The sequence below is a fragment of the Plecotus auritus genome (assembly GCF_963455305.1).
Source record: "Plecotus auritus genome assembly, chromosome: 6".
NCBI classification, from domain to species: domain Eukaryota; kingdom Metazoa; phylum Chordata; class Mammalia; order Chiroptera; family Vespertilionidae; genus Plecotus; species Plecotus auritus.
This window is the reverse complement of record NC_137773.1, coordinates 172,814,001-172,826,232: the sequence shown is the minus strand read 5'-3', so window position 1 is coordinate 172,826,232 and position 12,232 is coordinate 172,814,001. Positions and strand designations below refer to the sequence as shown.

General features: G+C 47.6%; 1 protein-coding gene across 3 annotated transcripts in view; it reads left to right on the top strand.

Moving 5' to 3' along the window:
• The window catches only part of CTDSPL (CTD small phosphatase like), a 111,557-nt gene that overhangs the window by 76,145 nt on the left and 23,180 nt on the right, over nt 1–12,232 (top strand). For all 3 annotated transcript variants that reach the window (XM_080675664.1, XM_080675667.1, XM_080675665.1), the window contains exons 2-3: nt 2,050–2,204; nt 10,941–10,973. In XM_080675664.1, the coding sequence (XP_080531790.1) occupies nt 2,050–2,204; nt 10,941–10,973 (188 nt within the window). The remainder of the gene's footprint in view (nt 1–2,049; nt 2,205–10,940; nt 10,974–12,232) is intronic.

The window sequence follows — 12,232 nt, the reverse complement described above, 5'->3', positions numbered from 1 at the left end:
GGAGAGAGAGAGAGAGAGAGAGAGAGAAACATTGATGTAAGAAACATTGATCAGTTGCCTCTCACACACATCCCAACTGGGGATCGAACCCACAACCCGGGCATCGAATCCACAACCCAGGCATGTGCCCTGACTGGGAATCGAACCCATGACCCTTCAGTGCACAAGCCGACGCTCTAGCCACTGAGCCACACTGGCCAGGGCGGAAGAGGAGTTTTTTCCTTCTCTGTAAAATGCTTGAGGGTGACGAAAACACCCAACATAACAACAAAACGGTTTAATCGTTTACTTTAAATGTGAGTTTATTGCAGTAGTTTCCTCTCCGTTGGGCCTTTTTCCTCTCCTCCTCAATCTTCCCTAAGTTGTTTCAAGATTGTCTTTGGCATGGCATACAGAGAAAGCACACACTTCGGGAACGGGCCCAGCTGGGTTCGAATCCTGGCACACGCAATTACTGGCTGTGTTTTCTCAGCGCGGATAGGGACAGTGACCCTAGGGTAGCTGGGAGGACTACAGGAGCTGCGGGTTGCAAAGAACTGGGATTTAGACGGCTGGTCCTGGGTAAGCAGTGGTCAGGATCGCTTCCCACCGCTGCTGCTAACTGGGACTCTGGGTCCAGTGGCCTGGTCTGGCCTGGCCTGTGGGGCCTGAAATGGTACCTGGGCCATGCGCTCAGAGACTCACAAGGAAGATAAATCAGCCAGCTTTCCCAGGGATTTACGGTTCTGAAGCTCATCTTTAGTGGATCAGGGTCTTAAATTCACACTTACCTGGGCCATTTGCCCAAACGCAGGCTAGAGGCCCATCCAGGCCCATAGAGTTGCTGGCAAACAGCTTTCCCATCCTGTTTCAGAAATCTCGTCTGAATGCACGTGCTTTTGCTACCGGCAGGAGAGCAAGTACCCCAAGACTTTCAGCAAAGGTTTTGCAATCTCTGGAGGGGGGAAGGTGCTATACACTTCCCTCAAGTGTTCAAAAATAGGATTTGTGCCAGAATTGCTTTTGGGGAGAGAGAAAACTCCAACAGCGATCGTGTGGACTTAAATCATTTCCCACATTGGTGATTTCCCCAGTAACCCTGAGCATGTCCCTTTGCCTGTGGCCTCTTCCCAGAGCACTGCTGACCCACCCCGACGTGGTATGTGGGGGGACCGTCCTGGCTGCATTCCCAGGCAAAATCGCCCTGCCCTCCAAGTGGTCCATTTCCTCCCCGAGGTGTGTTTTTCCTCTGTATAATGTGTGCCTTCTATTGTGGCGGGGGGCAGCTCGTCTTGCGCCCAGGGTAACAGAAAGGACCCATCACTCCCTCCGGAGCTTTGGTCCAGGCCCGGCCAGGGAACGAGGCCATGGCCCAGAACCCACCTGGGTCTCACGAAGATGGACTTGGCCCAGGCCAGCCCTGCGCGGGCCAGGGTCCGTGTTCTCTGCCCCAGGTTTCCTGCTGTGTGTGTTGTAAGTGTAATGGAAGCCTTCAGCCCTGAGCTCTGGGAGTTCAGGCTGTGGTCAGTTTCCCATCAGAGTTGAGGAAGGGGCTCCTTCGTGCCTTTAACATGTTGTTTCCTAACCCATGGCATGAGTCATCTCCATGGTGAGCAGGGAGTAGCTAAGACCCTGGTTTCAGGGTGACTCTTGGGTCCCTTAATAGAGAAACGCTGCTCAGAGCCGTCAAGGACCTCTGTTTGGAAGGCGTGCTTAGTGCCGGGTCAGGAGACTTTCTCTGCCGGGTCCAGGACTGCAGATGGTGCCTGACCCTAAGCATGGGTCACGTCATGAGCAAGCAGCCCGCACTGGGCTGAGGTTCGAGGAATTCTGTCCAGCCAGCAGGACTGGACTCCACCAACCAGCTGGCCTTCTAGGATTCGCATGCCAAATAACAATCCTTTAGCGTGACTTCCTGGGGCCCCTCATCTGTTTGTCCTGAGTACGTTTCCCGGTCTCGGGGCCGGAGTCGGGGTGGGGTGGGGGCCATGCACATTGGCGTTTTCACGTTGCATCACAGCTGTGAGTGTGTGCTGCCCTGGGCCACAGCGTGCTGTTTTCTCTTTCCAGCTTCCCATTGCAACGTCAGCTTGAAGAAGCAGAGGAACCGCAGCATCCTCAGCTCCTTCTTCTGCTGCTTCCGGGACTATAATGTGGAGGCCCCGCCCCCCAGCAGCCCCAGTGTGCTGCCCCCGCTGGTGGAGGAGAACGGCGGGCTGCCCAAGGTCAGTGCTGCCCAAGGACCGTGCACCCCGCAAAACCGCGCAGCTGCCTGTCTGTCACATCCTGGACAAACGTCCTTCATAAGAGCCTACCACACCTACAGTGTGGGTGTAGCCATTTACTTAGATTGGAAGTCACCAAAAACGTCGTCTCTTTCGTTCAAGGATAGCTCAGTCGTTCCCAGGTAGCAGCTGAAGCGTGTATGTGACGAGAGTTGAAGCCTCAGTTCACATTTTTATAACATGCTCGGCCAGTTGAATGTATGAGTGGAGAGTTTAAGGACGATGAGCCGACAGAGAAATGGAAAGCCCAAAGGAGAAACAGGGTCATGGGAAAGAGCTAAGAATAAATATAAGTGGGTTTCACTACCTTGTTTAATAACAAACATAGTTGTGATAGATTCTTTTACAGGTAGCAAATAAACCATGGTAAGCTGATTGTCACCGTAGGTAAAAAAACAACAACAAACAAACAGATTCTACCCACATGCTGTCTACAGACATATTCAAAACAAAGTAACTCAGAATAATGAAAAGTAAAAGGATGAGCAAAAAGACATCCCACAAGTATAAGCAAAACGAAAACAGGTTCCAATATCAATTCGGTGAAAACAGAAGTTCGGGTGAAAATGACTGAGGGAGGCAAAGGGGCTTACTCATGAAGATAGTCACAAGGGAGGGCACAGAAGTCATAAACCTTCATGTCCCAAATACCATGAGCAAAGGACATGAACAGGTATTTCACAAAATAAGTAATACTGTGGGTCAATAAGCAAAATGTTTTTCAATATGGCCAGTAATCAAAGAAATACAAATTAAATGAGATCCTTTTCCATTATCAAAGGTATTTTTAAAGGTAATATTTGGGTTTGGGGTAGGGGTGGGAAGAGGGAGGGTAGAGGATATAAATTGGTTACTGGTCGGAGTGTTAATTGGTTACACCTTTCTGGAGGGAAATTTGGGATCTGATCTTAAACCCTTAAAGATATGCCCCTTTGTTCCCCTAAGCGGCTCCAGCTGATGGACCCAGGCGAGCCTACACTAAAGCCTGGGAAGTGCATTAACGCCTCCAGTTTTCCTGACATCTCCAGGAAAGAGCAGGCACGGGATTCATTCTCTCTGGTACTCAGTGAGAAGCGGGGAACCACCAACAGGGGAAATGGCTCACCTCTCTTGGAGTCCTAGAACAAAGACATAAAATGTATAGTGCTGTGAGGTCAGCCACCCAGCAGGAGCCTGGGGGCCCACTGTGTGTGTGTGTAGTCCTTGGAGGGGCTGTACGGATGAGCTGAATTGCTTGCACTTCTTGTTCCCTGTACCAGCCCCGTGGTACAGGGTCTTTCTTCATCCCTCTGTGGTTTGTCAGTTTGGGCTTCGCTGGAGCATGAGAACGTCAGTCCTTGCTGGGCCTCGGGGTGCTCCCTCATTTGCCACTGCTGAGAAAGTCCAGGTTGAAAAATTAGACTATGTGACTCCTACGGAGGGAAAACTAATGGAAGAAATAGAAGAGAACTTTAATAGGAACTCAGGAAATGACATTTCAGGGACTGAATTTTAAGTGCAAAAGTAACTTTTAGAACTTAAAAAACATCCCATGATTTCTAAATATAAAAATTCAGTAAACAAACCGAGAAAAAAAGGGAGAATGAGAATGGTCACTGCTGAGAACTGAATTGATGTTCTGGGAGAGCAAGGGGAAAAAATATCTTACAGTTCAGACCAGAAACACAGAGATGGTAATTGGGGGAGGGGGAGGGGGGAGGGGCCATCTAGGAGACCTAATGTGCAAATAATAGAACTTGCAGAAAGAGAAAAAATAATAGAAGAAATTTTTCTTGAGCTGAAAATAAATTTTAATTTGCAGATTAAAAGGGTACCAAATCTACAATAGGGTTAGTGGGGGCAAGCGAGGGAACACAGGCCTAGATACATGCTAGACTTCTCGGCAATACTGAAGCCAGAAGACTATGAAAAGTGTTTATAAGCTACTGAGAGAAAAGAATTATAAACCAAAACTTCTATCTATCACAGCCGTGGGCAAACTACGGCCCGCGGGCCGGATCCGGCCTGTTCGGCTGTTCTATTCGGCCCGCGGAGCCGAAAGAGCGGAGGGTTCTCTTGCTCTCCCCTCCGCTCCTTTACTTTGAATTTATATTGGTTCACACAAACACTCCATCCATGCTTTTGTTCCGGCCCTCCAGTCCAGTTTAAGAACACATTGTGGCCCTCGAGTCAAAAAGTTTGCCCACCCCTGAATTCTATCATCAAGATATCATTCATCAATGAAGGAAAAAGGTGTACATTTCAGGCATACAATGATTCAGAGAGGGGAGCAAAATAAATCTGGGTGAGATTGATGTTATTACAATACTAGAGGCCCAGTGCACAGATTTGTGCACCGGTGGGGGCCCTTGGCCTGGCCTGCACCCTCTCCCAATCCGGGACACCTCGGGGGATGTCGAATAGCCAGTTTCGGCCGGATCCCCACAGGCCCGATCCTGTGCATTAAGGGTCTGTGCCCTGGTGGTCAATGCGTGTCATAGCAACTGGTCGACCGGTCGTTCGGTCATTCAGTCGCTCAGGCTTTTATATATATAGATGATTATAGAAAATGTAGGAATAAATACAACTATTGGGAACAGAACTAATATAACAAGTAGCACAATTAGAAAATAGATCCTCAGAATTCACTGAGAGTGAAAGGAGAAATAAACAGAAATGTGAACAAGCCATCAAATTAAGGAAAGGGAAAAGAAACCAATAATATAATAAATAGTAAACCCAACATAAAGGGTAGGTATAAAACCAAGTTTAATAAACCAAATTCTCCTGATGAAAGGCCAAGACTATATCGAATGGGCTTGAAAAATCCTGCAGTATATGTTTCTAAGAATATACCTACATCAGATGGGAATGATTTTGGCCGCAAGTAAAAGAAAACTGACAGATAATAGCTTAGACAAATAGCGGGCTATTTCTGTCAGACAGAAAGCCTGAAGCTGGTCATTCCTCCGGTTAGTTTAAGTGCCAGATGAGGCCATCAGGGACCCTCACTCTTTCTGTCCTTTTGTCTTTTCGTCTTTCTGTTCCACCGTCCTTGGCATGTTTGACTTTACCCTCATGCCTGTTGTTCATTATCTCAAAGCACGGGCTTCAGCCGTCATATCCACGTTGAAAGGAAAAACAGAGGGAGGAGTAGTCTAGCCATGTCTGCCCCTTTCATGGAAAGTAACCGCTTTCGCAGAAAAGCCCAGGGGACTTCTGCTAGGCCCCATGGCCCAGAATTTTGTCATGCGGCTACCCTTCAGCAGCAAGGGAGGCCTGAAAGGGGGAAAATTTAGACCAGCAAAAAGAATTTATTTTTTGATATATTTTTATTGATTTCAGAGAGGAAGGAAGAGGGAGAGAGAGATAGAAGCATCCATGATAAGAGACAATCATTGATGGGCTGCCTCCTGCACGCCCCCTGCTGTGGATCGAGCTCGAAACCTTGACCAGAATCGAACCTGGAACCCTTCAGTCCGCAGGCCAGTGCTCTGTCCTCTGAGCCAAACCGGCTGGGGCCCAGCAAAAAAGGATTTAGACAAACAAAATCAGAGCTCTTTTCACAAAAGAGAGAAGAGGAGTGACTACTGAGTAGATGTACTTACTAGTCAGTGAGGGTTCAGTTATGCTGCAGTAACATCCCCCCCAAACCCCAGAGGCTTAAAATAATGAAAAAAAAAATTTTTTTTCTCTCTCATGCTGCATGTTTATTATGGAATAGCTGGGCCTTCTGCTCTGTGGCACAATTCAATCAAAATATGATGTAAGCCACATATAATTTAAATTTGTCTAGTAGCCCCATTTTTTAAAACTATAGATACATATCTATAATAATAAAAGTGTAATATGCTAATTAGACCAGACAGCCAAACGACCTTCCAGACGAGGCCAGGGCTGTGAGGGCCAAGGCAAGCCACCGCGGCTGCAAGGACCACGCCCTTAGCATGAATTTCATGCATCGGGCCTTTAGTGTACCTATAAATTGATTTCAGAGAGAGGAAGGGAGGGGGAGAGAGGGATAGAAACATCAATGATAAGAGACAATCACTGATGGGCTGCCTCCTGCACGCCCTTTACTGGGGATCAAGCCCACAACCTAGGCATGTGCCCTGACCGGAAATCAAACCTTGACCTCCTGATTCACAGGTCGACGCTCAATCTCCGAGCCACATCAGCCAGGCCAAAATATTTTTAAGATAAATTAATTTTTTTTAAGGTTCTGTTTCTTTTTTCTTTTTTTAAAGTATATTTTTGTTGATTTCAGAGAGGAAGGGAGAAGGAGAGAGAGCTAGAAACATCAATGATGAGAGAGAATCATTGATTGACTGCCTCCTGCACGCCCCCTACTGGGGATCGACTCCTAAACCCGGGCATGTGCCCTTGACCCAAATGGAACCTGGGACCTTTCAGTCCGCGGGCTGACACTCTATCCACTGAGCCAAACCGGCCAGGGCAAGATAAATTACTTTTAATAATATATTTTATTTAATACAGTATAGTCAAATACAATTTTAACATATAATTAATACAAAAAAATTGTCAATGAGATAAAATTTACATTTTTTTATCTTATAGTTCTTCAGAATCTGGTGCACTTTATATTTATAGCACATCTTGATTTGAACTAGCCACATTTTACGTGCTCGATAGCCTCACGTGACCTGTTACTATCATTATCGCATTGCATTACTCTGTCTGATCCTCAGTCATGGACCTAGACAGAGGAAGGCCCGTCTCTCCTTCCATGATTGTCCCAGCAGGGAAAGGCGAGTATGGTGCTCACACGGGCTCTTGGCAGTGTTCACTCAGAAGTAACATGCCTGTTCCTACGGGTTAAACACTGAACTAAGACAATGATGTGGTGGCTAAGAATGTGGGGCTTAGCTTGTGTCCTGGCCATACCAATTCCTACTCATGTGACATTAAGCCCGTTACTGTAAAAGAAGATATAATAAATGTTTATCATATCCTTATTTTTTTTTAAAGATAGTAACATGCCTCGTTTCAACTTACATTTTATAGGCCAAGGCAATGCTAGGGACATAGATATGTAATCCTACTGTGTGCCCAGAAAGAAAACTGGAATTATTTGGTGAACTGTGCTCATGGCTATGACAGTAGGTGGCTAATCGATTTTGACCTGATATCTAACATAGAGTGATTTTTTTTAAAGATGGAAAATAAAGAGATGGGCAGAATGTCCCGAGCAGATCAAATAAAAAGCAAAAGTGGCAATGTTAATATCAGACAAAACAGAATTTAAGGCCAAAAGCATTAAATGGGAGCAAACGGAACATTTAATAATGATAAAATGTCTAATACAGGAAGTGTATAATAGCCATAAATCTTTATATACCCATCAATAGTACAGCCAAATACATAGAAGAAAAGCATTTAAATGTCATAAAAAACTATCTTCTAAAAATAAACAGTAAACAACATGGGAAAATCATTGGCAGTTTCTGACTGATATAATAAGACAAGAAAATAAAACAATTGGTACCAATATGGAAAAGACACAAAATTAGTTTTATTTGCAGATGACATGGTTATTTACATAGAAAACCCAAAACACTACAAAAAAATAGAATCATTAAAAGATTTCAATATGGTAGCTCTTATTTATGGAGAAAGGTGTTGTGTTTCTGGATAGGAAGACTTAAATTTTATATAGAAGAAGAATGTCTAAGAGTAGCTAGAGAATTTGGGAGAGAGAGAATAATGAAGGATGACTTGCCTTAACAGATAATAAACCTTATTCTCCATTGGTGTAGAAAAATATATGAGTGAAATTTGAGCAGTGACATCCCACTGTAAACCGTATCACAGCCCCAGGTTCTGATACCATCCCTCAGTATGCTTTCCTCACTCTTCCCTCCCCCCAATTTAAAAATTATTTCTGTAGAAAATTGTCCTTAGTGGAGAGAACATAGTTTGTACCCTAGACCTGTAGAGGGGGGAAAAAGAGAAAAAGAAAAGAAAGGAATCAGTGCTGTGATAGTAAGAGTTATTTTAGAATAGTTTCTGCCCAGATGCAGTGAGCTGGGAAGATGGTGTCACATCCCCAAAGGTTTCCCACAGTATTCAGCTGTGTGTATCCGTGAGTAGAGGCCTTTAAAGGCAGTTCTCCGGCACAGCTGAGCTCACCTGGGCTTGGTGTTCATTCATGGGCTTGCCTCAGTTACCATTTGTCAAAACGCCTTTTTAAAGAACGAAGTTAACTCTGAGCAATGCATCATTTGCTTGACACTCAAGTTTTCCGTCGGAGACCAGACCCTCATAGAAAGAGCCCGTGTTAAAGTGGGACCAGCTAATTCCCCGAGGAGGGCCCTCAGCCCTTGGCTCTCCACGTGGTCGGAACACCCGGCACACACAGCCCAGGTCCCTGAGATGTGGAAGCAGATTCCAGGCCTGTCTCTTCTGCCGACTCCTTAGCTCCCCCTGCCTCATGGAACTCAGCATGCCAGAGGCAGAGGGGAGGCTGTGGACAGAGAGCAGCAAGCAGATGGCCTCTGTGGAGAAATGCTTCGACAGGAGTGGCCTGGTGGCAGCCATTGCCACATCCAGTTACACCCTGGACCTGCAGGCCAGTGGCCCAAAATCAGTGTCTGCAGCCCCTGGCCAGAGGCTAGGACGAGTCAGCACCTAGAAGAAGACCAATGGCAGAGACCAAGGAGGACTTGTAAGGGTGAGGACAAAGTGAGCGAGGTTTCTGGACACTCACTAATACATGCATACCCCTCCCCCCCCGCGAGCACACACACACACACGCAAACTTCTGGGGTGATTTTCGAGCCCAAACATCTGTCTAGAGCAGCGCCTTTGGTCATAGCCCTTCGGATGTTATTGTTACCTTGCTGTCACTGATGTGCTCCTCTCATTGAAGGGGTGCCTGTGTGGGGGAGCTGTGCGCAGTCTCCCTCACGTGCAGGGTCTCGATGGGGGTGGTTTTGCCCCTTAGGGAACATTTGGCAATGTCTGCGGACATGTTTGATGGTCACTACTGGAGGTCCTACTGGTATCTGGGTGGAGGCCCAGGATGCTGTTAAGCACCCACATCTAAAACAGCCCCCCAGGGCAGAGTTCTCAGGCCCAGAAAGTCAGCAGCGCTGGGGTTGAGAAACCCTGCTCCAGGCTGACCCAACCTGTGACAGCTTGTGAGCAGCTGGTTAAAATCGCCCAAGTCCAGCTGCTGGAAATAGTGTGATTTAAGAGCTGCGGAAATGAACTTCTCTAGATAGGTTCTTGAAAACCGGGATTTGCTCCGATGGCGCCCACTGGGTGTTGAAGAGCAGGACAAATCTGCTTTGAATAATGGCAAGAGGCCGCTTAGAATCCTTCAGACAAGCCCCAGGTGTCCTGAAGCAGGAAAGAGCCATCAAGATGATCTCAAGAGGAAACAATCATCGCTGTTAGACTGCAGAGGGGCTGACTGGGGTCTGGAGACAATCAAGAAGTTGCTAACTGGTTCCTAGAGCCAGCGCAGAGCTCAGAGAGGTGCCAGCCACCTGCCACTGTCGACAGGTTGGGCCCTTTCCGTGACACCCCTGTCACCAGACCCCCCCTTCATAAAAGATGGTTACACTTTCCACAAAGCACTCAGTGTGTGGGAGACCGTGAACTGAGCATGCCCTTACCGGGGACCACGCTGCTGCTGTCTGTTGCCTCCCATCCCCCCATCTAAAACAGAAGCAGCACAGAACGTGGAAATGCTCCATGGAGATAAACTTCTTCTTTTATTAGCATGTCTTAATGACGCCAAAATGAAGTGCTTCCATCCACCGTGTTTGGAATGGGGGGAGGGGCATTCACGGCTGAGGAAATGATGGAGGCTCTTCCTTGGGGCCTGAATTTTCTTTTTCTTGACTGTGTTTTTATTGATTTTTAGAGAGAGAGGAAGAAGGAAGAGAGAGATAGAAACATCGATGTGGTGTGAGAGCAGAACATGGATCAGCTGCCTCCTGCACTCCCCTTACACGCCCCCTACTGGCGTTCGAGTCCACAACCCGGGCATGTGCCCTGACCAGGAACCAACGACCTCTTGGTTCGTGGGTCGACACTCCACCACTGAGCCACAGCAGCCAGGCCAGGGCCTGAATTTTCTTGACACCCCCCTGAGAATACAGGCCCTGTTCCCCTTCAAGGGAAAGCTGTCCCATGTCTGTGGCCTCGGAGGGTACTTCTTGTACCTCGCCTTGACCCCCTGCCCGCTCCTCCCCAGGAGAGGACCAGGAGTGGCCAGGGAGTGCCTTGTAATCTGATGAACTTGTCTTCCTTTCCCTGCCCACTGTATAGACTGAAGGCTTAGTGTTCTCAGGGGAAAACTTACTTAAAAGAAGAAGCAAGCCAGTCATTAGAGGGAGTCATGGATCAAAATAAAGTATGGGTTTTCATTTTTAAATTTCAATTAAGGATTAAATTCCTGGGAGTACGAGAGGCCCTATTCAAATAAGATGAGTAAGGAGCCTGAGGAGCCCAGCCTGGATTGCCAGGGGAGGGGGTGTCTGGGAGGCAGAGACCCTAACTGTGGGAAACCTTTGGGTTCCTCCCTCGCGTTAAATACCGCCAAGGTACCGAGGATGGGAAGTCATGTGCCTGCTGTACACTCAGAAGGGCTTTGGAGTTTCTTTTGAGTATATGTTCTCCTTCTCTTGAAACCTGACAATGACTTTTTTTTTTTTTCTTTTTCCTCAGGGTGACCAGAGGCAGGTCATTCCCATACCAAGTGTATGTATATTTATTCAATTTTTATTTAAACATTCGTAGAGTCTTACAGCTTTGGGCCTACTAGTATAAAATGTTCTTGCTTATGTTGCGTTTTATCATGGGGATAGCCAACTCTGTTCTGTTAAAAAGTAACATGAGGCTACATTTTTTTAAATTTGTTTTTATTGGTTTTTAGAGAGGGAGAGAGAGATGGAAACATTGATGAGAGAGAAACATCTATTGGCTGCCTCCTACACGCCCCCCACTGGGGATCGAGTCGCGACCCACAGGTTGAGAACCGCTGCTGTAGAGCCTAAGACAGGGGTCCTCAAACTATGGCCCGCGGGCCACATGCGGCCCGCCGAGGACATTTATCGGGCCCGCCGGGTGCCGCTGCCTGTCCTGCTTAGCAGCCAACTCGTCCCGGGCCCGCAGTGCGCATAGGAATTTGTTCATAGTTTGTTTTTTTTAAACTATAGTCCGGCCCTCCAACCATCTGAGGGACAGTGAACTGGCCCCCTGTTTAAAAAGTTTGAGGACCCCTGGAAGACCATCGGAAAACACAGATATTTACATTATGATTCATTAACAGTAGCAAAATGACGGTGATGAAGTAGCAACGAAAATAGCGTTATGGTTGGGGGTCTCCACAACATGAGGAACTGTATTGAAGGGTCGTGGCATTAGGAAGGTTGAGAACCACTGGCCTAGAGGGAAAGGATTCCTTGTGTAACGTAGCCCAGGCAGAGTCACTAACCTGCTGGCTGCCTCTTACATCCGGGACACGGGGGCCGGCTGTAGGAATCTGTGAGCTATCGTGCGGAAAACCGAAGCCTCGCCCGAGTAACTTGCTCCTTGAGTCAGAACCTCCAGAAAAGCAGTTCTCCTGAGGGGCATGTGGTCTCTCCACTGCCTGCTTTATGTGCAGAACTGAGCCGCGTCCATCTGAAGGCCAGCTCAGCCCGGGGGTTCGGGCCTCAGGCTCCCCTGCCAAACCTGCACCCACCTGGCAAGGCCGCAGGCCACATACACAGAGTAGCTCTTCTAACACAGGGGGACCTGGTCAGTCCTGGGAGCCCAGAGAGCTGGGGGTGCTGCGCCACAGGCCCAGAAATCCAGGCTTGGACTGAGCCCACAAAGCAGGTCCCACGACCTCCTGAAAGCTTTTTCCAGGCCCTGAACACGAAAGATACCCGCGACTAGTTCCAGCAGGGGGTCCCCCGTCTCAGCTTCTCACCTCACCCCTCTTTTTTCATTCTCAGGCTTTTCTGTGTCTATGT